Raw genomic sequence first — 27,677 nt, 5'->3', positions numbered from 1 at the left:
TGTCACGCTTTGCAAGGAACCTCAAACCAAGCAGCACATCTAGCTCCTCACCCAGACCAGCACAAAAACTGGTTGGAGGCAGTTTCAGTCTGCAATCATAGGGGAAAAGCAAAACTTGAGAGAAGTAATGCTGCTTCCAATTCTTTAATTTGACTGTAAACCTGGAATTCTGATCCTGATTTTTAAAGGAATTTTACTCTAAATGTAGTGCCTAAAATGATTTTGATCTAAAAACTTTCAAAGGCATTATAAGAAGTAGAATCTAAAATGAAGCCTTTTGTATGCAATATATCCTTTGCAGGGTCAAATATTTTACTGTATTATTACATCCAAAAATAAAGGATGTAGGGTTAATACTATCACTTAAAATGTAGGAAAGAGATTAATCTCTCATTTGAAAATGACAGCTTTCTTTTTTTTAAGATGGCAATTCTTCTGCTGCAGTGTAATAGGCTGAGAATTATTGTGAATCAAAAAATGAAAATAATTTTTGTAACCAATGTAATGGTACTTCAGCCTAATGAAGAGTACTTCAGTTTCAGTGATGATGGGAACACAAGGAGAAACCTGCGAGGGTAGTGCATGAACCCTGCAAATTACAGTGGGCAGCAGTTTACCCATTCCAGTCACCTTGCAGTTCATGTCACTCCATCTATTCCTGCAGCTCTACACATTTAAAGGTGGCTATTTCTGAGAGCTGTGCTGTCAGAAGCTATGGTTTGATAGCCATATGTTACTGAGATGACTCATGTAACATGTTTCATGCTGATGATGTAATACTGTCACATGAGGATGCGTTACTGTCAATGCTATTATTGATATTTTACAGACCAGGCTAAAGCATTGTTGGTGTGAGTATACTGACACCTCATAACCTAGACTATGTCCAGCCTATATGTAATTGTCACTTATCAGAATAAAGAATTCCCATTCTGACAGTGTTGCTAACCAGTATTTGTAATTTTTCATTGACTGTAATATACAATAAGTGACAAAATAATTTTAAGTGGCTAAATCTCAGGAGAAAGAACATGCCACATCCCCCATTTCCCTGGTGTAGTCCCTCCTCGTAGCTCAACAGCCTTTATAACAACTTGTAGCTTGTGTTGCATTCAGAAGGTAAACACATTTAAGTTGTTTGAGATCAAAGACTAATACCATCTTTATATTACAGTTCACTTTTAGAAGTTTTCTCCAATATTGCTCTCTCACTATTAACAGCTGATCATACCATAGTTACTTTGGAAGAAATTCAACACATTGGTTGCTTATATATCATTCATGTGGAAACTGGGCATTTGGACACTGAAGAGTTACTCCTCACAAAACCAATATTATAGCAGAGAATGGTCTGGGTTGGAAGGGACCTTAAAGATCATTTTGCTCCAAACTCCCAGCAGACAGGGATATGTTCCACTAGACCAGGTTGCTCAAAGCCCCATCCAGCCTGGCCTTCAACACTTCCAGGGATGAGTCATCTGTAACTTCTCTGGGAAACACGTTCCAGTGCCTCTCTATTCTCATAGTGAAGAATTTCTTACCAAGATCTAATGCCTCAAGTTTAAAGCCATTCCCCCTTATCACTCTATGTCCTTGGAAACAGTCCCTCTCCAGCTCTCTTGCAGGCCCCTTTCAGGTCTGGGAGGCTGCTGTAAGGTTCTCTGGGCTGAACAACCCCAGCTCTCAGCCCGTGTTCCCAGGAGAAGTGTTCTGGCCCTCTGAACACCTTTGTGAACTCCTCTGCACTCACTCCTTATGCTGGGGCTCCAGGTGGGGTCTCACGAGGGCAGGGCAGAGAGGTAGAATCCGCTCCCTCAGCCTGCTGCCCACGCTGCCTTTGGTGCAGCCCTGGCCACAGCTGGCTCTCTGGGCTGCAAATGCACACTGGTGGATCATGACCCACAAATAACCCCAAGTCCTTTTCCCCAGGACTGCACTGGATCCATTCTCCAGGCTGTAACTGTGCTTGGGACCGCTCTGACACAGCAGTACCTCGTACTTGGCCCTGAACTTTGTCAGGATCACACAGCCCCACCTCTCAAGCATGCCCAGGTCCCTCTGGATGGCAGCCCTACCCTCGAGCACAGCTTGGTGTCATAGGCAAACTTGCTGAGGGTGCACTTGGTCCCACTGTCCATGTCACCAACGAAGAGGTTAAACAACACCAGCCCCCACTCTCAACCCTGAGGAACTCCACTCATTTTATGGGATAGTGAATCATCTCAAGATGTCTTGGGTTCTCTGTGCTCGTGTTCTAGCAACCAAAACCACACTAACAGCATTTCTGTGGCACTGTAAACCACATCTCAACACAGATTCAAACTGAGAGCTTAGAAAGATAATATATTAAAATATACAGATAAGCAGATATAAGAAGAAATGCAAACTATGCAGACTATCCATTTCAATTTGTCAATTGCTTAATTAACAGGAGGAGGATCAGTCAAGTTTTTCTGGTTATGAGAGCACAGGAGGTGAGTTTCTTTTCCAGTGTCAATTGCCATTTAATTTTGAAACCTTTGATTTCCTGTTATTTAAATAGTTACTTAGAAAGTAAAGTGAATTCAGGTTATTTATATTGTGAACTTTATGCTTCAAGGGATTTTTATCATGTGAATTCTCTTTGAATGAAAATTAAAGTTTGTTAAAGATGTTTCTATACTCTTTTGGCCAATGGATCCACATTTATTAGAAAATAATACTGTTAATCATCATTGAACATCATAGAGATGTTTTCAGAAATTGGCAGTTATGAAAGTCTCCCTGGAAAGTACGAGGTGCTAAGAGTCTAAGAGGAATGAAAGGATAAAGCAAAACTTTTCATGACTAATGATGTTTTGTAATAAGAGACATACACACCACAAAATAAACCCCAAAATTGTATGAGGTGTCCTGTATATGATTAACACAATCACATTTGTATCTTGTAAGTGATTAACTCAAAGATATAATAAAATTTCAGCAGGCTCACATGGTGAAAGATGACCTTCTGTACTGGTATAATCAGTGCAATGACTGATGGACTCAGAAGGAATTGCTATTTCAAAAGATACACTATGAGTTAAAGGCAAAGCTGTAATACATACCATAGTTTTGGTGAGTGTATGCATTGCCTGGATTTCAGCTAAGATTATTATTATTTGGCTGAATTTGAGGCTCAGAGGAATTTAGAACTACATTTCAGAGAGCATATGATTTAAATGGGAGATGAACAAGATTCTACAGCAATTACAGTGTAACAATATACTCAGTAGAAACCACAGTGGCTGAGGAAGCATTGCATCACATTATTACATCAAGATGAAGCTGCTTCTTTCTTTTTTTCCTCTTTCTTTTTTTAAAGAACTGATGTGTATTGCAAGGTCTATTATCAGGTAAAATGTCTTTATCATATCTGCAATGACAACTATGAAACTGAGAGATTAATAAGGCTTGCTGATAATAGCTCATTTTGGAATGGAGAAAGTATATATATATATATATATATTTTTAATAGCAGAAAGTAAAACTAGTAAAATCAGACCCCCTTGCATGAGTGTTATACAATTTGGTGTGGTAAGTAGCTGACATTAAAATTAGTAGCTCTTGCCACTAAAGAATTTTTATTTTCATTTTAGACTTTTCAGAAGATCTAAGGAAATCAAACATCATTTTTGTTGTCGGTAAGTAGGATTCCTAATTTAACTGCTACATTTGAATATTCCCATGTTATTTAGCTTTGATTATGTGATTTATTTATTTAGTGAAATAGATTGGCTGAGAATATTTCTTCTACGACATCAGTTTAATCTTCTGAAAGGGAGTTAGGATTTAATAACATGTAGTTAACTTGTGTCTAACCATACTATCAATATTTGTGTAAAGCTCAGAGCAGGCAGCTCGTTTGATTGTGAATATGTTCAAAGTAAACATAGTTCTTTTGCAGTTACAGTTGAGTTGTGTGACTTCCCACACCAAAGCTGCTCACCAGCATTAATTACAATTTTACTGAATTGCATTATAACTCAGAAGTTTAAGATCTGGCTGAAAAAATATCAGGTCTCTTCCCTTCCTTATTTGTGAGGCAACTTCTGTTAAATAAAGGTTTTGGTTCTGCACATGTTCAGCATTGTGCTAAAAGCCAGCAGGCTGCTCACCTGGCATGCTCCTTAGCACTGAAGCTTTGCAAGTTCAGGGTTGACTTTATATCACTTTTGGAAATCCACAGAGTAAAAGCACCATGTTAATTCCCTTTATCACATGAATGTGAGTAATATAATTAGCATAAACTTAGTCTTTTAAAGCATATATTTAGCATAAAGCAGTCTTTTAAAACAAATTATAACCAGAAGATTGATCTTAAAGCTTGATACTAATTACTTGGAAAGAATAATTGCTTTTGTATTGAGCAGTTTTTAGAACTGCTTTACAATCCAGAGCAGGAACACACATTTCCAAGGATCTAAGGATAGACGTCAGAACATGGGGGATTTTACATAAAACAAAATCAATTAAAAAGTGAATGGAAGTTTCATTCAGAATTCAGGAAGCATCAACACATATATCAATATCTGCAGGTTGAGGGAGATGATCCTCACTCCCTATTCAGCACTGCCGTGGATGCACCTGGAATACTGTGCCCAGTCTGGGCTCCCAGTAAAAGAAAGTTAATGATTTACTGGAGTGTGGTGCAGGACCACAAAGATGTTTGAAGAATAGAAGCATCCTTCATTTGAGGGGAGGGTGAGAGACCTGAGACTATTCAGCCTGGAGAAGAGAAGGCTCCAGATGATTTTAACATTAAGTATAAATAATTACCCGATGGGAGGGAATCAAGACGAGGGAACCTGAATCTTCTCAGTAGTGCCCAGTGACAGGACAAGAGAAAATTGAGACAACTTAAAATGCATTACATTTCACCTGAACATGAAAATCACTTTTTTACTATGAGAGTAGTCAAACACTGGAACAAATTGCCCAGAAACTGTAGAGTCTCCATCCTTAGAGATGTTCAAAATCCAATCTGAATCCATCTGAACCAGAGTTCAGATCAACTTGCTGTAGCTGATCCTGGTGTACCATAGTTGTTTGACTAAATGATTCCAAGACGTTCCTAGCAACCTAAAAGATTCTATAAAACAGTGTTCTCATGTTGCAGTATTATCTCACACTCTCTTACGCCAAATACAAGTTGACTCAATTTATTGCAACTCAACTGTTACGTGTTTGAAAAAGTAAAATGAGGTTACTAAAGAGTTCACTTTTGTTTATGGAAGGCTGTATAACACCTGATTTTCAGTCTTTAAGCAAACTGTAATCTATGCTTACTGAAGTACACCTTCCTGCTGTTCACTATAGTGCAAAATTTTAATTCTCTCTGTCTTGCATAACCTATTAAAAAAAAAAAGAACCAAAACATTTGGGTTTGTACAAGTAGATTTGTAAGGAAAAAAAAGGAGAACACACTTAAGGAATTTGGCCTCTGAAAATGTCCATTGCAAAGCATATTTTTCATCTGCCTCTGAGAATCTTTTTATTTTATAAAGAGTGATTTTAAATTTTCATTTATAATTTTTACAGGAAATCTAGTAGCCATCTTGCAGCTTAAAATTGAAGCCAAACCTTTTTCCTAGTTATTCCTGCACAGATTTTCTAGTAAATGCTTCCTGGGAGCAGAGATAAATTGTGCCTTAATCACAACTCAGTTTTCTTTATTAAAAAGGTTATCATGAAAAGTTTTACTAAGTCCAAACATGGGTTAATTTTCAAAAAAATTATCTAGAGTAATTTATACTTTTCCCCAAAATGCCTCCATCTCCACCCCCTGATTCTGAAAAACTTTCTTAAAGTCTTGTAAGAAGAGTGAGAGTTTTTTTGTGGGTTTGTTGGGTTTTTTTGAACAACACAAGACCCCCATGGTTACTCATTTGTTGGCAAAATCTTCACCTTATTCCACTTCGGCAGTGACGGCAAATGGCATTTGCCAGAGACAGATTTCTTGCAGCAGCTAAGCTGGAGTGGCCACAAGCTCTTTTGCCTTGTGTCCTCTTCAGGCAGGTGAATCTGCACGGATCACCTGCTGATCCACAGGCACTCCAGCTTCAGCATTGTACACACTACCCAAATGCACACATTTGTGCAGGCAGGAAGTTACCCCACACGTCAGTCAAGAGCTGAAATCTGATCACTGTGAATGGTACAAGAGCGAAAGAAAAATATGAAGAAATCTCACAGGAGCAGAACAAAACTGTTGGGGATTTTGAAAAGGAATTTTTCCTTCTCAAAACTGAAAAGGAAAAAAAGCCCCAGATGTCAGTGGTTAGGGACTCTGTTGCAGTGAGCACTGCTAGAGATGTTCAGCCCATGATACCTCGACTAGAGAGAGCAGAAAAGCTGGGTTAGAGCAGGCTGCTGTAGGATACTGGAATGGGAAAAACCGTGTTGTGCTCAGGTGTCATACTCAGTACATAGATGTGTATTATTTCATGAGGAAATAATAAGATGCTTATAGAGGTGTTTTAAAGGTAGAATTTTAAAGATGTATATTTGAAGAAGTTCACAAACAAATCAAAATAAATGCACCACCTGCCATACCTGACAACAGGTAACAACAGATATACTGTTTATGACCAAGTGAAATAAACAAGCAGTTCCCTCCCCCACTAATTACTCTTGAAAATTTTCAAAAAAAGGGAAAGAAAAAGAAATAATCTAATTAGCAAGAGTTTACAATAAACCTAATGTAGGAATTAATTGGAATAACAGTCAAGTTAATTAAGCAACAATGTCAATGTTCTATTCATATTGTAAAGCAGAGAAAGAGTATCAGCAAGTAAAAAATACAGGAGATAACAGCAGGATAATAAGAGGCAAAACAAAGATAAATTTGGCTAGTAAAGTAAAATTCAAGAGGAAAAAAATAGTATAAAGAGGCACAAAGATAAAACTGGATGATACTCTAATAAATACTCAAAACTAAAGTAATTATTGCCAGTCATTAAAAGACAAAAAAAAACCAAATAAAAAACCCTACATCATCAATTTTAACCACAATGAGTGATGAATGATCTTCTAATTCTTAACTACTGCAATATTCCATATTGCATCCAGAAAGTAACTTTCTGGGAGCATTACCCTTCCCTGGCCTCTGCAGAAGCTTCAGAAAACATTTGGATTCGGTTGAGGCTGTAAGCAAATGTTTCAGGAAAGGAGGTTTCAGGAATCTTTCTGCACTTTGGATCAGAGACAAACTCCCTGCTGACTTGTAAATGAGGTGTTTAAAGCTTAGCTAATGTAACCACTTGCCTGTACAGAATCTTTGTTATATTCTTGCTGATGATCTAAACCTGGTAATTGCTAAAGCTCAATGTGAGAAAGACCAGCTTTTCAGCTGACACTGAAGATATTCTCACCATTTACACCTAGAAGTAGACATTATCAGCTGCAGACAGGAGCTTCGTGCACACACACCAAAGTTCAGTAAGTAAATATATCACAAAGTTCAAAGTCTTTATTTGTCCCAGGTATGTCAGACCTTGAATGGCATAACCAAATTCAATTTATCATTAATTTAGGCCTGATTTGAGTATAAAGTTTAACCAGATGTGATCCCTTCCAACCTAAATTATGCTACAATACCTGTATTGCAGCTCCTTCTGGAATCATAGAGAAGCACAGAATGAGCAGTACTGATAATTAAACCCCCAGACAGTCCAAGCTAACTGTAGATGCTGTGGAAGGCTGATTTCCCTGACTTCCCATGAAATAAACTTCACATTATTTTTAAGAAGGATGAAAACTCAATGACATCCCAGGCTATTGCATCACTCTGCCAAAACATACAACACATTGTTTTCTAATAAAAAGAATTTCTCAGAAAAAAAGAAATACAAAGTGTTGAGGGCTTGTTGTTGTTAAATAATAGAACAATTTCTGTATGGTTTCACTTAGATTAAAATAAATTGTGAACAACAGATGAGATGCTATTGAAAAGCCTTCAAATGCCATATTCTGAAGTTAAGGCTTATTTTTACTTGTCTATATAATCCAAGTAGCATTGATATAATTGTGAAACTGATGAAGTCCTCCAGAATTTTTTTGCTTGAATTTAGGGATAGATTGACTGAGGCTATTTTGGTTTCAATTCAGACTTCTGAGGCTCCCTTGTGCAGCTAGGTTTCCCCTGCAGGCACTTCTCCCTGATACAGGGATGATACTCATTATGATAACAAGGTCTTGAAATTGAAACATTTTAAAATAAATGGTGGGACTGTCTTGTAAATCTTACTGCTGGCATTTTATATAAATGCTCATGATATTTTGGTATATGATAAAGTTGTAGGATTTAAAATAGAGGCATCTCAGTCTGTCTACATGACACTTTCGCTCTACCAGTATTTCTGATAGCAAAGCTGGTCCATGCACTGCTCATATTGCTTATTCCTGGCCCTGCTCACTCACAGCAGCAGTCCCAGCTCGCTCTGTCATCCTTACTTCATCTGCTGGTGATGTGCTGTAGGTCAGAGTGGTACATTTGAGACACAAACCCAGGCTCCTCGGCCTTCTCCATCTGGGGGAGATTCAGGCAGGAGAGCTGAGACCTTTGAGTGATCGAGGGCTGACTGCAGTTGAACACCCAGAAGTGCTGCTTGGGCAATTGGTCATTACCCCACTCACTGAGACAAGTCTTTTTCTCCCCTTGAAGGACTCTCTGTGAAGCATTTCTGCAGTCAATAATTGAATGGGGAAAAGTAACCACCTAAGTCAGCAGTGCTGCCAGAAAGTTATTTACCAGAAGATCCCCTCTCACAAGCCAATGAATCAACATAATGGAAGGAAATACTGCTCGAAGGGATTGCATAGACCTTTTAATCTGGCCTTGTCTGCAGAAAAGCAATAGAGAACTGCATTTAATTTCTGTGTTAGTACTCTGGTTCCACATTCTTGCTTACTATTTGTATCAAAAAGCACAAAGGGATACTCAGAGAGTTCTGTTTCCAAGAATAACCTCACTGATTAATACAATGTTCTTAATTTCTTCACCTGCAATTTTTTTTATTTTTATTGAATGACGAAATAAGCTTTAAAGCAATGTGTACTGCACTGAGCAATACTAGGGAAATACAAAAGCATGTTAATATTGAAGAAGTTCTGGTAGTTTTATAGGTATTGTTCTACCAGAACAGTTCCAGTATTGTCCTACAGGTGACATCATAATCATAATTCCTCTGGCTGTTTTCTAGGCTTTAGCTATCTCTCTTCATGTCATATATAGAAATTGGAAGACAACATGATTAATCTGAATAACAAGTTACCATGAACCAACACTTTTTTTTTTTTTTCCAAAGTATACGTAGGCAGAATACAAGATGACAGCATACAGAAAAAATGACAGTATTCACAAAGAATCTTACACCTTCACAATAAAAGTGGGAATATATTTTTCTACTAACAACTGAGCCATTGGGAAAGCTTGATTACCTTTTTCAATGCCCGAAGTATTTTCCATATGAAAAACAGCGTAACAAGTTGCAGTGAAGTCTTAACTGAAAAAATCTTTCTGCTAGCCTTTATCATGTTTCACATGCAGCTGTTATTTCAGATAAACTTTCTTAATGTAATTTTTTGCTTTAGAAAAATGAATAGGCTTAAGAAAAATATCCAATAGAAGAACAGGTACAATTTTTTTGTAACACTACAAAGTGATTGTGAGCTTCATGGCTGAAGGATTAATTTGCTGTTAAAGCTGCTTATGTAGCAGTCTTTTAAGTATATACTCTGAGCAAAGGAAACACCTAATTAATAAGAAAATGCACTTTCATACCCTTTCCCACCTGAATAGCTCTTTTTCAGTCACATTAAGGAGCTTCAGAGGGAGACAAGATAATACTTTAATTTCAGACACGTAAATTAATATTGGTGCAAAGGCCAAGTTGTGCTCAGCCCTCAATGCAGAATTCCTGGGGAATTCAGTCTCTTCTCAGATCATGCCAAGCAAGAACTGTGGTCTCATTCATGAATAAGAAAGCACAAGACTTGATAAAGTGGGCTGTATGCATTTGTCAAGCAGTAGGATGCTTCGCTACTCATCAGATGAATCTAAATTAATACCAGTGGCCATAAAAACTACCAGTTTTAGCACATAATTTACTCAAGTATGTTTTTTACTCTTTAAAAAGCTCAACATATTAATCTCTGCTTTGTTTGACCTCTTCTATTAAAAACGGTCATTTTAATTAATGTTTTGGAGGCACACTCATTATGGTGTATGCCCTGCATATTGTGCCATTCTGACAGTGTTCTCTTTTAAAATACTAACACACAAAGGTATTAGAAGCACATCAAATCTTCTGAATATTTACCTGCTAAAAAACCAAAAATGTCCTTGTATTGTTATTACTGAAAAGAGATCTGGTTTATTTTGTATATGAAGAGAAATTATGAAACTTCTCATTGGGTTCTGCATTCAGAAGAGAAACAGTTATATAACTAAACGAATACAATAGTCTTTATAGCTGGGGGGTTTTAATACTGTATATATACACTAAATAAATAGGATTAAATTACTGCACTGTTAGCATATTCAAGGCCAGAAGACAAAATGTGTAAACAAACTTACTGATATAAAAAAAAAAAAACCAAAACAGGCCAGAAATACAATTAATTGCCACTCAGATATTTAAGGGATTCATTACTGGTAATTTGCCTGTAATTTTCCTACATCTGTTTCTTTATAGCCACTCCTATTTTTTCCTTGTTTTCTTTCAACTAGTGTTTTTACAAAACAATGATGTACTTCGCATTATAGCAATAGAAAAACAACACACAACCCACACTGGCCAGAAGATAAGCCCTCAACAAAAGTAGTTCTAGAAAACTGTAGCACAGGTGAGATTCTCACACCACAGCCTGGTCATTCTCCTTGTGAAGCTGAAGTGAAAGACTGCAGATCACAGAAGACAAACCCCTTCCTTTGATGCTCCTCCTTTATGACCCAATTTTTAGTCTCAGCTACAGTACTGTAATGTCTCTGAAAATTATATGCTCTAAGCAATTATTTCTTACATTGAATGCAACAGTTAGAAGAAAGTTCAAGTGAGGCAGAGATGGTGCTAAATTTGCTTTATTGTGAACATGTTATTCCAATATTTGTTTGTGAAAAGATAAGGAAACGGGAAAGCCACATATATTTTCTAGCACCTTAAATGCACGTAGCAGGGCTGTGTAGCCCTACCTGCAAGTCCCAACAGTTGATAAATAACACAGGTCACCTACTGAAAAAGCTTTACTGAAAAGAATTTGAGCATTGTCTCCCTCCAAGGCTATAATTACCTCCTGCTGCAGTAGATCTTCTGAATAGATCCATCAAAGGCTGTAAAATTGCTGCTACACGCAGGGAGATTTTCTCCACAAACTGACAGCAGCAATTTGCTTTCCCGCCCCCCGGCCCTGGCACCGACATGGCGCCTCAGGGCCTCACCTCAGCTGTGCCAGCAGCGCTGGAGTCACCGCGGTGGGACACCCGACAAGTGGCTTCCAGCAGCTTCCACGGGCTGTCCTTCTCTCCAGCCGGGCGGGGGTGGCTGCGAAGCCTCGACGGGAGCCTGCAGAGAGAGGCCTTTGGCTTTCCACGCCGCCCCCGCGGAGGAGCTGGGCCAGGCAGCGCTGGCCGTGCGGAGCGGAGCGGGCAGAGCCCCGGGGCTCTGCGCTGGAGGCCCGAGGCTGAGAGAGGCTGGAGGGGCCGTTCCTGCATGGAGGACACCCACGGCATTCCCCCGGGCTAGGACCCTTCCCCTCCGCTCTCTCCCACAGCTCCTGAGCTCAGGATGGGCCAGGTGCAGCTGGGAGCTCGTTTTTATTTCCCTCACAGTGGTGCAGTGAACATTACTTGGCTATTTACTATTTGTTGCAGCTGTCAAACTGAACATGTACCGAGTCAAGTACTCTTTTCCACAGGCTGTTTCATGTTTTTCCTTAACATGGTAATGGTGTTTTAGCAACAGGTTCTCCTCTATGAGAGATTTCACACTGTTGTGACTCCTTCAACAAGTTTTTGAATCAGCACTGTAGTTGTATTGGAAGGGAAGTATGACTTGTTCTACAGTAGTGTCTCTACAAAAAAAAAAAATTGCGAAATAGTCAGTGTCATCAATTTCCTCCTGTTTTCCTTGTGGCTGTAGTTTGAGAATTGGAAGATTTTTGTTCTTTTCTAATTCTAGGGGTTTTTTTCCCTCGCACAGGTGGACCTGGCTCTGGCAAAGGGAGCCAATGTGAACAGTTAGCCAAGAAATACGGATTTACTCACCTGTCCACTAGTGATCTTCTCCAAAATGAGTTATCATCATTATCAGAGAGAAGTAAATTGATCAAAGACATTGTGGGATGTGGTGAACCTGTGCCTGGCGTGAGTGATGGTTTTATTTGGGGTTCTAATGGTTAAACAGAGGCAGTGGTAGGTATATTGTCTAAAACAGTGGAAATAGAACTGGAGCTGATGATTACAGTAAAATTAATGTGTAACCTCAGGGAAACATTTCCTCATTGCCAAATCCATGTCACTTGTTTCCCCTTTCAGTTCCAGTATTTCTTTATGTTTCACATAGGCAATAAATTAGATGTGAAATACAGTGAGACAGATGCATTGCAAAATATAAGTGTAAGTACACGAAACAGAAACTTTATGTCCTTTTTATAGTGTTACATTTCAGATTCAGAGCTGGTCCTTCTGGCAGTTATTTTAAATTACAGTACCTGCAGCAGTTCCCTGCAGAGCTGGCTGACATCCCAGAGTAGCTGGACTGCAGCTTAATGGAGACTGTGAAGGCGGAGGGTGTTGTTCTTAGCTTGATCTGACTTTCACATGGCAGGTCCACGGTCCCAACTTTTAGTGGGTCTTCAGCAATTCCAGCTAGGTCAGAGGATGTGTTTGTTAATGAAAGATACTGGGAAATGCTGCTCAGGGGAAACTAAAAGCTGTGCTCAGGCTTGATTTTGATTGCTTTGCTCTTCAGTGTGTTTGGTCAGATGGGGTCACTTTCCATGTAATATAATTATACCGGTGACATAGCAAAATGCAATCAGATTGGAAAATGTTGCAGCGGTACTCTAGAGTTTCACAGGTATTAACATTCATTTTGAAACTATGAAATATTCTGAGCTATCTGGAGGGCACTTTGGGAAATCTTGGATGGATTGCTACATTAGATTTGTGTAGGTCCTGAGAGAATAAAAAGCAGAGTACCCTGTTACCTGCAGGACAAGAAAAACACCTGCATTCACAGGACCTACTTATAGCCAAACAGGGGTGTTTTCAAGGGTGTAGGACTAAAGTCAGTGCAACAAACAAAGGTATCAATCTTTCTTATTAATTAACCATCTTATTCCCTCTCTTCCTATACAGGGTATTGTTCTAGAGCTACTGAAGAAAGCCATGGTTTCCAAGCTAGGGGACACAAAAGGATTCCTGATCGATGGGTATCCCCAAGACCTGAAAGATGCAGAAGAGTTTGAGAGCAAGGTGACCATACAATTGTAATGCTGTTCCTGCTTTGGTCCCTCTCTTCAGCTGACTGCAGCAAGGACATGTAAAAAGCCAATCCAGCATGGCTGTGCTGCTGATCACTGAAATTTTGGCATCCCATCAGTACAGCAAATCTGGTTGTTGCCCTTACCACACAGACTCTAGAATACAAGGAGAAGGAAAGGCTGATTTTACCTAAATTTATATGTAAACCAGGGACAGTTCACACTGAGTGGAAAACATCATTTTAGTGTCAGTTTTCTGGTTCTAGTGGATAGTGCTGTACTTCTCATGAAAATCTGATCAAGCACTATCTGGTGGAGGTTCATAAAAGTACATATCTTCACACTTAATATTTATTAACAGTAAGCCAGCTCTGCTAAAGCTTGCTGCCACTTGAAACAGCCAAACACAGATTTAATTTTTGTGATGAGTAACAGGTGGCACAGCCATAAAAAGAGCATTCTGCAAGTGCCTGCATGGCAGTTCTGAGAGTTATCGATTTCCTCAGTATGTGCTAAGACCCAGTGAGAAGGCTCAGCCGTACATTTCTCAGTCTGCAGAAAATACTCTGTCTAAGCCTATGAATGAATCTGCCAGAGTTTAGGAGAAAAGAAATGGTGAATTAGGGATAATAGTTAGTATATGTTACATCATATTACACTCCAAAAATGTCCTAAGCAAGTTTATAAGGTAATAAAACTTTAATGAATACCGTTTTCTCGCTGATCCTTTAGTTGCTTTATTTAGTTGATTACCATAAAAGCCTAGCAAGATTTAGGCATAGAAGCCAGACAAAATAATGAGCAATGGGATTTGCTATAGAAGCTATTCACAGAAGTGTTGATTTATTAGTCCCTTTAATAAAATGTTGTAGACTATTAAAAAGATGCTGGAGATTTCTTTCATTTTGTGGCTGAAGAGGAGCTATTTCAGGAATGCTGTTTCTCTGGCAGGCATACATGTTTGTGTCCTGTGGACATTTGTCTATGTTATGAAGTGGGATTTAGAGACTGGAGTGTCCTGCACTGAGGTATTGCCAGGCAAATAAGTCTTAATGCATCCAGTGCTGAAGCAGAGCTTCTTGGAGTTCCCTGAAAGCAGCAAAAGATCCTGGACTGCATTTGGAGTAAAAGAGAAAGACCTTAAGTGACCATTTTGAATGTGCTAAGTCACCCCTGTTGTGCCTCCTATCCACTTCTCCCAGGCTGCCTGTGAGCTTCTCAGGAAGACTGAGAAGTTTTTTTAAATGTGTAACTTTTGAGGTAATGCTTTGCAGTTCTTTCCAAAGGGTGATGAGAAGTTCTTAAATTATAATTGAATGAAAAGAGGTGTACATCAGGCCTTACTAATTAATGGCAGCAAAGTACTGATGAATAGTGCTACATATCTACAGGATATGTAAAAAGCTTTATAATAGTTACAATAGTTAACAAAGACTTGTTCTATTTAGAAGAACATCAAGCATAATGCTTATATTTCAGAGCTTGACTCATAAACAGAATGAGCTATGTAGAAAAAAACTGGCTTATTCTCTGGACAGTTTTACCCAATTCCTTTCTATGATACAGTTGTACTTTTATCCAGTCATAATTCTAGAGCAGGAGAAAACTCTGTTCCCTTCTCAATCTTCCTACAAGGTGAAAAAACATCATTAAATTATATATCCCACAGCACCAGGTGGAAAGTACTATGTGAGACAGAGTAAAGACACAAAACATTAGACTTGCTTGGTATGTATTTTTTAAGCTAAAATGTGTCAGGAAAATAGTAATAATAATAATAAAAAAAAGCAGCAAAAATTGCTGTAATATCTGGTAAGGGCATTACTTCTACTTTTCGTGGGTTTTAGTTTGGAAGAACTAAATTCTACTATTTCTGTAATGGCTTGAATTCCAGATATCAATACTGAAACTTTTAAGAAAACCATGCAAATTTTTTAAAAGCAAATCAGACTGAGGGTATCAAGCAAGATGCTATTATTGACCCTATTAATCAGTAGACTCCTTCATATCTTCATTACAAGGTGATGATACACCTGATGAAAGGAATTATTTCCTATTTATTCTATTATAATTTAGAACAGACCATGGAATTCCTCATGTAAAACAGGGAAGAAATGACTTCTCACCATCCTAATCCAGTTATACACATAAACATATATATTTTAAATTCTCTATGCTTCTTGCACTGTTAAAACTGCCTTCTTGGCTCTTTTAATCCCCAAACTCAGTGCTGCTACAGCTAATAGCATTAATTTTTTTCTGTGTGGAAAAAATGGGTAGATAAAAGCCTGTCATTGAACTGTCTGACATAATCCCTTGGCTTCAGCTTCTCTTAGAAAGTCATTAAGGGTAGTAGAAAGGTCAACATAATCCAGACATGCTCAGTCAAATGCAGAAGGCCTGACATGAAATATTTACCTTTAGAATCTTTCTTCCTTTCAGGGCTGTCAACAAAGACAACAATAACAATTTCCATATATTGGTCATTTAGATATTCTTTGCTGCAGCCAGAGTAAAAATATGATTTTGTAATGGTCACTAGTGTGAAGAGCATTCATCTTTTTCCAAGACTTCTCACTTTCCTAAAAAGGGTTTTCCAGATCCCTGCTGGAAAAGGAAGGAATGAGAAAAACACTGAGAGTGTCATTGAAGGATTAAATACATAACTGCATGGAAAAACAAACTTTTTTCCCCACTGATCCTGTAACACCTTTATTTTGCTTGAAATAGTGGAATTTATCGCTTGGGACTCAGCCCAGCAGTTTTTGCTCATACAAAATCTTGTGTCAGAGTACTGTGCCTGAGCAGTGTGCATTCCAAGATTTATGCTAAATGACATACATGTCTTTCAGTGTTTCAGGGAAAGAATGATGAAGATTTGTGTTCAGAACTTTTGGCTCTCTCCTGAAATACTATAAAGAACATTCTGCTCTTTCTTGCCATTTCTTTTTTTCCCATTAAAGTACTGCAATATCTATGATCAAATGTAGAGAGAGACTAGTATTTCTGATCTTTGCCAGGCCTAAGAATAAAAATAAATAAATCTGTATATATTTTTATTACAGAAAATTACAGACTCTCCCCCATGGCTAGTCTGGCACTAGTCAAACAGCATTAAATGATCAGCTTCCCATAGAATTTGGAAATTACTTGCCAGTTTGAAAATGCAGAGGAATGTATCACATCCTTCCTTTACAGCATGGGTAGGAATGATGTGGGTACACTGCAAACAAGGACATAAAATACTGTGTGAAATAAAGTAACTCACAGGATGTATTCCTGTGAATATTTGATGGTGTCCCTGAGCCTGTTTGTTACTCATTTCCATCTCAAGTGGGTACACTTTGTGTGGACACTTCCTGCTACTGCATCTTGAAATACTAAGCTATAGTTTACCACTCCCTTTCCACAAATTGAACAAAGAAAAGGCTACAAATAGAACTCAGTCAAGTATTCCATAAGTCCTGTACTGTTTGCATCAAGCAAATAATGAACTGATGCTCTTCAGTCCAAGCAGACAGAATTTGTAAGATCCTATCTCTTTATCTCTCTGTGTAGAGCCCAGGCAAGCACAGCCTTGCTCCTCAGTGCTGGCATCCCTTAGTGCCGCTGCAATGAGAGATGTTTGTTAATAAGCATAATTTCTCCAGAGACAAATAATATTTTCTGATAAATTCCTTGGTGACTGTTTTGGTTTTATCCAAACAAAATCTGTATTTGAATGTTTGTTGCTTTCCTTTGTCTCTAGATTGGGGAACCAAAGCTCGTGCTCTGCCTGGACTGCTCTGCAGAAACCATGAGCAGTCGCCTTCTGATGAGGAATCAGAGAAGTCAGAACTCTGAGAATGCTGAGGAAAGAATTGAAAGCTACTACCAAGCATCAAACCCTCTGATTGCATACTATGAAAGCAGGACACAGTTATGCAAGGTAACTTGACCTTGACCTTTTAAATTAAATTATTGCTTTTTATTTTAATTATATGAGCAGTGTATGGAAAACAGTGACACAATACCATTTATGAGCTGTTCTCACACTTTCCAGTTGTTCTCATTTTGCAATTCCCTGGTTTGTTCTCAAGTTCTGCAAACTTCTGAGTTCCACGGTACAGTTTGAAAAAATAAAACCACAGATTTATCCTTAGTCAGAGAACATATCCTAAATCAATAACTCATCTGTATATAATCTCTTATTAAACAAAAATTCTGGAAAGCTTTTCTTTAAGTATTAGGATTTATTACATTACTATCTAAGTGCTTTCAGAATTAGGATGAAAGATCATGTTAATCCAAAGCCCTTTAGTAAAATTTTCAAAACTGACCATGTATATCCTGAAATAAAATAGACCTGCATACAAAAAAGATATTTTTGCTGGAATAAATAATATAGTTATATTAATTTCAGTGAATTACCTCAGTTTACACCTGCTCAGGATGTGATATATAAAGCATTCTTTTTATTCTAAAATCATTACTTTACAAAGAAGCAAGAAAAATTCCATCAGTGCATTTAGCTGGCATATCTGTAGACTCATTTACATAGGATTTTGGAGGTTTTTTTCTTTTTATTTCTCTGATCTGTCATGGCAAGCTATCCCTCAGTTCAGCTACAGAAAGATCTAGTTCTACTTCTCTGTCTTGTCCTAAAAGAGAAAGAATCCAGTAACAGTTTCTAGAAATATTATAGGATCTATTTTTAATAGAGGCTGTAGCAAACATGCAAATCACCTGCCCCAAACTTTTCTACTTTTCAAAGTTCTCAATAGAGAAATGTGCAGCTGATTTATGCACCAATATCCTGACCTGAGGACAGGGTAAATGACAAAACGCTGAGAAAAACGATACTCAAAGGAAGAGTCCTGATTTGTGGCCTTTCCTAACCCCAACAATGAGTGCACATGAGACAATGTCTAAGCAGCAGAAGAAAGTTCCTGCTTACTTTCCATCTTTAGGCTTACAAACAATTATGGGGTTTATTTGTTTTTATTTGAGAAGCTATCTTGCCAAAACTGTAAGGATGTGCCTAACTAAGAATTCAGTACAATACACAATACACCAACACAGCACAATGCCAAGGAAAACAGAGCTCTGTCTCACTACCCTATTCCAGGGATCTGTGCCTACCACAGTGTTTCCCTTTCTGAAGCATCAGGGAAGTGACAGTCCCAAAGAGAGAGAAACTGCAGTTTGTACTTTCACACAGATTTTGCAGTCATGGTCTGCCTCATTTCACTTGACATGGACTTCCCTTGCCCTTCCTTAATGCTTCTGCTGCAAGTTCCTGCTCCATCCCCTACATAATGGCAAAATATGCAGACTTTTCGTGAAAATTGATAGCTCATTAGCTCCTTAAGGAACTTGCCAAATCTGTGGGTCAGAGCTGGACATGTGATTTGTACTCTTACCATTGGTTTTGGGGAAGCTGACATTGTGTGTTTGCATGTTAGAAAATACCTGTGCTTTGCTTGGACAGTGCCTACTCTACTTTTCTCACAATGTCTGTACATTGTCTGAACTTGGTTCTGGTGAATGTGGTATTTACCATATATCCATCTTCCAGGTGAAACCACTGGGTATGAAAGCTCTGTAAAATCAGTTTTATTAATATTATTGTGGGAAATGTCTTTTAAAACTGTTTCAGTGGTGAATATGTTTAAGCTACATGTGTTGAAGAAAGCAGAGAGTCAAGGGGAAGTTTGCAATTCCCAGGACATGGGGGTTAGTTTCTTATTTATAGCAACAGATTTTACACACAACCGAGCATTGACATTAGCAGCCACTAGGTGTTCTCTGAATGGTGAAAGGAAATTCAGGCGGAAAGCAGGAAAACTGACAATTATGACTTCTGATCAAATAAATCAAGTATAACTTCTGACAGCAATTTTTTTTTTCTTTGGTGCAGGCTAGGCTAAAATAGTCTTTGTTTTTTTTTATTTATAATATCGTACACACGCAGAAGACTGAGACTTTACCTAGAGGCAGTCTAACATGTTTAATATTTTTCTTTCCCATTTTAATTAAAACATCACTTATTTTCAGTGTTGGGAATTTGTTCATTCCTAAGTGGGTTTATCACTCTCCAACACTGACCAGTGCTGGCTGAAGATGTTAATGCTCCCGTGGAGATGCTGCTGCCTCTATAACTCTGATTCTTGAAAGAACTGGTGTGTGTTTCCTATCCATTTCAGACAAAACCACCTAAGTTAATCTACTAGTGTTGATTTGAAGAACCCTTAAATATATAGATCCCATTTATATAACTACAGATCAGAGGTTAGTGTACTCTTTTTCTCAGGCAAAGGTGGTGGGATGCAATAGCTTCAGGGAAGTGGTGCCTTCTTGAAGGTGCTCTTTGGATATCCAGATCAGTATGTGATCCCAGGATAAGCAATGGCCAAAGCATCTGAAGAGAAGCTGTTTAAGAGAGGAAGAGGAATTGAAAAGAATCTTTGATTCCTGCCTAAGTTTGTTTTTTCAACATAAACAGCTCTTCAGGGAAAGGCCCACGTGAGCTTTATGTCCCTTGAGGTTGCAGCAATGCACTTTCTTAAGCATGCAGAGGAGTGGGTGTTGAGATTCTAGAGGAATATTATTCTAAATCCCACTAACTTCCATGAAGATTTGGCATTAACCTTTTCTAGCCAGCTTACTGCAGTGTGTGGCTAAGGACCACTAAACTCTAGTTTAATTGTGTAAGTGATCATGTTTTATAGGGCTTGACTGTAGCACCCAGCTCCAACTGCCACAGAAAAGAAAATCAGAAATAGACATGTGTAACAAGAAAATGGGGTTGGCATACTGGTGTAATTTAATTTCTCCAGTTTAAGTATATTTAGGGTTGGACAAAATTTTCCACAGGCTGGGAACAGCACATGACAACAGTGGGATATATTTAACTCATCCTATCCACTCCAAAGGTTTTCAGTCCTGAAACCGGCTAATTAAATATGCAAATGTAAAATTCAGTCCTGGGCAGAAGGCCAGTAAAAGGTCTGGTGTGGGAATTCGATGTTGGCTGCGCACTCACAGAGGAGGAGCTGACCTACCTGTCACACCACATCAAGGTGTGGTGAGAGTACAGTGTCAAATGAGCTTTCTTACTCTGCATTGGAACAGGCGTTGAGGCATGGCTGGATAGACCCTGAGAAACGCAGTGCAGACAGAAAAACTCAGCTCTGACCTGGCTTCCTCTGCACTCATTGGGAATTCTCTCCTTGCACAGAAGAGACAAAGGTATATGGTTGTAGCAGCACTCTCACTTTAATCCTCGAGGATGTTCTGACTTTCCCCAACCTGGAGTTGTTGTGCATAGGTGCATTCATAACTAACTGATATGATATGTGGAACTGGAACATTTTTTCCATTCTGCTGACCTCTGAACAAGAACAGTGACAGCTGACAAAAGATCAGGACTGTGTTGGAAATTTCCCTTTGGCCAAGATTCCCTCTTTGTGTTCCTGCTCAGCAGTGGAGGCTTGAGGCATGGACAGAGGGTGAAGGCTGTGGGTACAGATGAAACACCTGTGAACCTGACAGGAATAAACAACAGCAGTCCTTCCAGCACCCTGCTGAGATTGAGAACTGTGTTCATATTTGCAAGGGAAGACAGACTGACTGGAAAATGAAGGGCAAAGACAACAGTGTCCTTACTTTTCTGCTGAGGCATTAAGTTCCTAAATTTTGTTCTGGAAGGTAACATAGTTGTGACTAATAAGTTAGAAAATTTTCAATTTTTTTTTTTTAAATTGTATTTTGAGGATTTAGTTTAATATGTCATAATTCCTTTTGTAGTTAAAGAACACCCACCTGCTGCTAAGGACAGCAAGTGCCTGCTTTTGAGTAAAGACCTTGTACTGGAAATGCAAGGGCTGAAAGCACTGCTCTCAAAAACTGCCTACAAGCTGCCTGGTTCTGTGGGAATCAGGTGCTTCAGATAAATGACATTAAATAAAATGAAACAAAATTCATTATAGTAGTAGTCAGCAGGAAGACACTTGAGTTCCAAGGCAGCTGGACAGAAAAGTGCATCTGAAAATTTTATAGACACCTACTTGTGTTTTGACGTGGCTAAATGTAAATCCCTTTGAATATATGGCCCTCTCTCAACTGAGAAGAAAGGGAGGAAAAAAAATATTGTTTTTAATATGTGACTCATCCTTTAAAGCTTTTTTGAAGTGACAGTATGTAGGAGGGTAGTAAGTAAAAGAGAAGAGCAATGCCTTGGTAGTCAAGCAAGAGCCCTGATCCTACCTAGCTAACATAAGACACCTGGTAGGTTTCCTATTCAAAGTCTGAGGAAAAGGGCATGAGTATAACAAATAAACCGATCAGGCCAGAGCAGAGGATTAAGGGTGTCAAAAACTTTGACTATTTCAGATCATATGCTATGAAAGCTTAGCCTACAAAGGCTAACAGAATTTCATTTTTCTGTGCTTATTTCTTTTCTTTTTTTTTCCTCAGTGTTATTCTACTATTTCTTTCTAAAATCATTTGCAGTCACATTTTCACATTTCCCATAACCATTATGAAAGAACATGTGACCATCCACCAGTGTGACCAGGTCCACTTGTGAGCCTTTCCTTGCTGATCCATTTTAAGTGTGTGTGGGGTGGGGTGACTTCCCCCTTTCCAGAAGGGGCAATCAATGGTGAGAGTGAGAGCAGTTACGTGGTTTATTTCCATCTTTTGAAAGGTTCTCAGAGACCCATTAACCCTGATAGTAAGGATGAGGGAAACAAAGAACAAGTGATTCTCTATTCCCCTCTTGGTGCTTTGTGGCCCATTAGATGAGAAACTGGTCTAGAAAGATACATCAGAAACATTAGCAGGGGATCATAGATAGAACACAGCAGAAAATGCATGCCTAATATGAATAGGTCTGGGGCAGTGTGTTTTCAGTGGATTTAGACAGCCTGATCCCTTGCTGTGAGAACAAGGTGCTGCACAGTCTCAGAGAGATTCTCTAACACACTCTAATGACAAAGACATAAATGTTAGTGACAACACAGCTGAACTCGACTGACCTTCAGTAAGAAGCTTCTAACTACTGAGTTAATTTCAGAGTCTGTCCTCAGCCAATCGCTCTACAGACAGTCAGGTTCTTCTCAGTGGCAGTATATGTTTAGAGTTCTAAATTTCAAAACCTACAACAAATGGAGATTTGTTGACAGAAGACTTAATTGGTTGATTTTGATAATAAAGGGGGCAACATTGTACTATAGGGATGGTTACTCCAATAATTTTTCATATGAGTTCATTAGATTTCTCTGTATTTGAAGTTACCAAAAGCCATAATCCATTTTGGTATATATAATTCTATGTGGAAAACTGTATATGGATCTTGTTTTATGAGAAGCTAGCCTTAAATAGCCTTGAGAACAGGCCTAATTTATGAGGTTTGTTATAATCTGAGGAAGAGAAATACAGATTTTCCTCTCAAGCTGCGGAGAGTGCCATTGAATTACTGTAGTACTAGATATGAATTATTGGCACTTCAAGTCAGTTTTGTGCCACGATGTTAAGTTAGTTTTATGAATTGGATCTTTGTTATGTAGGAGGCCAGCATGGGAAGCACTGGGGCTGTCATTAGTTAGGCCCAGGCATATTTTATTGCTACTGTTAGAAAGCCAGCATTCCAGCCCATCACAAAGGGTGGTGGTTTGCTTGCTTACTGAACTAATTCTTCATCACAACTCCCTAGACCTAGACCTGAGTATCAGGCCCAGTTCTAAAGAGGTCACCAAAAGCCAGTGGCAATCAGCTGTGCTGATAAGACTAGATCAGTTAGACGGTGCATAAGTATTTATGAAATAAAGAGATAATAAAAATACATATTAAGATGAGAGCTTTGAAATGGCTGTGGCTTTCACCCTGCATGCAGTATATTTCCTGTGGGATAGCCACATGAAAATAGTTGTCCTGGCAGTTGAGACAGGCCAAATAAGGTGTTTTATAGCAGCTGAGATGGGAGGTGCTGGTTTTGTTTTCACTGGAAAAGGTAAATGTTTGGTTCAGAATGGTTCATCGCTCCCATTTTCTCTTTGCTACCAGTAAGTACCACCCCACTTCTAAACACTTCTGAAAGATGTGCAGCCCTTGTGCGAGAACTGCCCTTTCTAAGGCACGTGCCTGCCTCTGCCTCAGCTCTACAAAAAGCAGCAGCAGCAGCAGCAGCAAACGCCGTGGCAAAGGGCAGTGAGGGCGACAAGGGAACCGTGGCCCGGGAGCTGCCAGGGTGCCAAGGGGAGCTCAGCTCACACCGTCACATTTCCTTGCGGTGGGCCCGAGGGGACAGGGCCCGGCCAGGCACGGCTCCCTGGCCAGGCTGGCTGTGCACTGCTGGAGCTCTGGGTGTGGACCTGGCTGGTGAGATGTGCCAGCACTTCTGACAGGACGCAACGGGGACCAAACTTCACAGCATCTGTGGATGCCACCAGGAGTGAAAACCAAGCTATGGAGGGTGCCTGCAGTCCCTGCTGGATCTCTGCAAGGAGCAGCTGCTGACTCCCACACAAGACTCAGCACTGAGGGACTTAGATGTACGTGGACTGCAGTCAGCTGTACAGAAGCTGGCTGCAAGACAAAGTCATATCTGAGCAGAATTTCTTGGCCTATTTAAAAACACATTTATTTGAATATGAAACTCCTTTAATTCTCCTGCAGACCAAAAAGATGGCAGAAAATATTATAGGCAGGGATGTCCCCTTCAAACACTACAATTGTCTGGCTTTCTAGTCAGCAACTCTGAGATGAAAATGCAGCAATTCAGAAAAAGATCCTTTCACAAAGTTGTCATGGGTCCATTTAATCTTGTGCAAACTTCATTTCATGCCTGCATGAAAGACGAAGCATGGAGAAGCAGAGAAGAATTTTGCTTTTGTGTAAAGACCAAAGCTCTCAGCAGGCATTTGAGGAAAGGAATAATCAGCAGAAGCATCTGTGTGGAGTATGCAGCCAGTGTGAAAGCTGCTTCTGTCACTGCTGTGAGGGCAAAAGACAGCTCTCTTTCCTCAGGTGCCACAGCGTGGGATGGACATGAAACTCATTGCTCAGAACAGCTCAGTTCTGCCTCATGTTTTCCAGGGAACACAAGCATTACTGGCTGCAAGTGTCATTCCTCTCTGCTGAAATGCAGCTCTCTCATCTTCAGCACAGGAAAATAAATTGGTCTTGTTTTTGTGACATACAGTCATGAAAATAGCTTGGTCAGAAAACTGAATCTTTGGGGTGTTAAAGAAAAAAATTGCTTCAATGAAAGTTGAGTTCTTATACCAGAAAAGCAGTGCCCTTATAAAAGACAAGGACAAAGGATGTCATAAAACCAGAACCAGTTCACCGAGTTTCCAAATACTAACGCACTGGAACCCATTGATTTGTTAAGTTGCTGTGGAGTGGCCAAAACCCAGAGTGCTGTGCAGCCCTTCAGAAGGACCTCGACAGGTTGGAGTGATGGGCAAAGAGCCCTTGGCAACTGTTCTGTATCAAAGGTGTAACTTAACTTTAAAACTTTACTTTAAAATGAGTACTTAGAATTTAAGCGCCCTCACTTGACTAATGTACTTCGCTACAATTGAGCCTGCAGAACCTTCTTAGAGAAATCTGTGGAAACAAAATGAGTAATCTGGTTTATTGATGCTACTCCTCTACATTAGAATCCTTGTACCATGAAGCAGAACAAATTTCATTTTGTATTAGACCAGTTTTTTGTGTCAGTGCTTAGATTCTGAGATAATTCTTTGTAACTTAATCAAAACTGGTTTTTTCCTGCTTCACAGGTTGATGCAGAAGGAACACAGGAGGATGTTTTCCTGGAAATCTGCAAGATAATTGACTCTTTTCTGAAAAAGGAAGAGGCAGCATTTTCTTTTTCACCAGAAATGCAGTAATGGTGTGTAAGGTGTGTACACAGCCTCACCCACGTGCACCCCACAGCCATGATTTGCTGGTCAAAGCAGTGCTGCTTCCTTGAGAGGCATCTGGAATTTGTGCATGTGGTGTGTTACTCTAGACGAAATCTTTGTTCTGACAGTACACTCAACAGAAAGTGGTCTGTATGCTAACCCCACTCTAAGAACTGCATTTTGTTTTCTTGGGTTTGCTCTTCACGGGTTAAAAGCAGGAAGGTGAGCAGCAGCTCTGCTTTTGCGTTTGATGGTCACACACATTCCATGGGAAACGGGACAGTGCCTGCCCAGCAGGGAGCTCTCCACCCACCCCAGTCACTGTCCAGCAGACTGACATTAGGGTTATTGCATACAAGTTTCCCATTATTATTTTCTTTCTATTAACAGTATTAATTTTTGTGGTTGTCACTTAGCTTGTTCTTGGGCTTTAGTGACTGGAACCTGTTCTCTGTAACATGCAGCTCTAAGAGAGCTGGCATTAGTCAGGCTACAAGTTAAAACATCCCCAGAACACTGTTGCAAGGAGACAAATTCATTGAAGATACAGTTGAATGTTGTGGAAGTCTGTCTACCCATAAATGGGGATCAGACACCATTTTTGAGATGGTCTTGTCTTCTGCTAGGAATGTTATGATTTTATAACTGACTTCCCAGTTTTGTGAGCTGAGAATGATTGTATTGTATAGTTAAATGTGCAATCCAGTAATGATCCATGTTAACAGCAGCTGTGCTATAGCTATTGAAGTCCTTATGAAAAGTTGGTTATGAGCCACATCTCATGTCATCTTTAAATTACACTTCAGAAATATTTCAAATGCAAAATTCAGATCATCATCTGTTGTCGTGTACTGGCATTGCCGAAACTTGGGAGGGTGTGGTGGGGTGGGAAACAAAAAAAAAAAAGGAAAATGTCAGGGATTATTTGATTCATGTTGCTTGCACCTTTAATAAGACATTTATCTGTAATCTGCAAAGAAGTCTGTAAAAGTGCTATTGTATTTCTGTTAGGTTAACTAAAATATTGTGGAGTTTCTTTGGTAATACTGACAGCTAAATAAAAGCTTGTTTGACATTCCTGTAAAGTATCTGCATCCTCTTGCTGGAACTACTGGATGAATTCACAGTGAAAGTGGGTTGCATGATTGCTTGTACTGTCAAAGGTGTACTTTATGCAGCGGATTTGCATTTTTAAAGTTACCTTTCTTGTAATGAAGACATAATACAAATAAAACATGTACAAAAATGAGGAGTAATGATTTCTGTTACAGTATATGTGGGTTTAATCCTTTTCAAAGCACAGTACATGACTTGAAAATATAGCTCAAATCAGCATGCTTACAGAGTATGTCCTTTTTCCAATCAGGGCAGGTTCTTCTGTTTCCTTTTCTTCCTTAGCACTTGCCCTGTAGATGCTAATTCAATTATTTTTTAGGGTCTGTTTTACGTATGTTCTTATCCTTCATATCCTGGATGTTCCTTCTTTCCTGGGGCCTTCTATAGCCTACATTTTACCTCTGGTGCTCTATGAGGTGCTTCTCCAGCTCCAGCCAGTGCCATTGAGCAGCAGCAGCAGCGCCTGCAGAACCACACCAGCTCCAGAGGGCAGCTCTGGCCACGCCAGCAGCTGCTGCTGGAGGTGCTTCTTTTAAAAAGTAGAATACTCTGCAGTTACCATGAAGTTGCAAATTCATCTGGGTAGGTTTTCTGGAATATTTTCTATGATAATTTAATTACAGTAGAAGTTGTAAATGTGGAGTCTCATACTTGTGCAGGATGGAAACAAAGGCAACAATCAGCTGCTGTTTTGTTGGGGTTTTTTTAAATTCAATTACAAAAATTATTTACCATACACTTTCAGTTTAATTTTACTTTCTGCTTCTTCTGTCTTTTCTGTGGAAAAAACCAAAAAAATCCCATGCTTGATTTGGTGTATGTGCATTAGATACCTATTTGCATACATTCATAATGTATGCAGGAGAAATAGCTGTATATGCATGCATAGGGAAACATTAATATTTATACATATTCAATAAAATAGGACTTATCCAAGACACTTCTTTCTTGGGTGATTCAGACTTGAAATTATCCTTTGGCTTCCAACCTTGTTCCAAGGATACCAAGATCTTTTGGTCTTTCCAAGCTATCCTAAATTGATGACTGAATATTTTCTCTAATTTACTTATTTTATTCCCATCATTTTTTTTCAGGATATAAACAGAAAATGAATGTTACCACAGATCCCCTTCCTGATAATACACCTTCACCAACTCTAGT

General features: G+C 39.1%; 1 protein-coding gene and 1 long non-coding RNA gene across 3 annotated transcripts in view; one reads left to right on the top strand and one right to left on the bottom strand.

Annotated features, from left to right (window-relative positions):
• LOC147651678 (uncharacterized) overlaps positions 1 to 11,712 on the bottom strand; it is a 76,040-nt gene extending 64,328 nt beyond the window's left edge. Inside the window, exon 1 of one of the 2 annotated variants that reach the window (XR_015273621.1) lies at positions 11,459 to 11,712. This is a non-coding gene — a long non-coding RNA (uncharacterized LOC147651678). The remainder of the gene's footprint in view (positions 1 to 11,458) is intronic. The other variant, XR_015273620.1, reaches the window with a different exon arrangement.
• The window catches only part of AK5 (adenylate kinase 5), an 83,167-nt gene extending 56,518 nt beyond the window's left edge, over positions 1 to 26,649 (top strand). Inside the window, exons 9-14 of the mRNA XM_086841386.1 lie at positions 2,432 to 2,474; positions 3,618 to 3,662; positions 12,219 to 12,382; positions 13,379 to 13,495; positions 17,252 to 17,431; positions 25,275 to 26,649. Of these exons, the coding sequence (XP_086697512.1) occupies positions 2,432 to 2,474; positions 3,618 to 3,662; positions 12,219 to 12,382; positions 13,379 to 13,495; positions 17,252 to 17,431; positions 25,275 to 25,385 (660 nt within the window). The 3' untranslated portion in view covers positions 25,386 to 26,649. The remainder of the gene's footprint in view (positions 1 to 2,431; positions 2,475 to 3,617; positions 3,663 to 12,218; positions 12,383 to 13,378; positions 13,496 to 17,251; positions 17,432 to 25,274) is intronic.
• The last annotated feature ends 1,028 nt before the right edge of the window (positions 26,650 to 27,677 follow it).

The sequence above is a fragment of the Cyanistes caeruleus genome, chromosome 9 (assembly GCF_971803275.1).
Source record: "Cyanistes caeruleus chromosome 9, bCyaCae1.hap1.1, whole genome shotgun sequence".
NCBI classification, from domain to species: domain Eukaryota; kingdom Metazoa; phylum Chordata; class Aves; order Passeriformes; family Paridae; genus Cyanistes; species Cyanistes caeruleus.
Note: the sequence above shows the minus strand (reverse complement) of the source record. Positions and strands in the feature narration are given on the sequence as shown.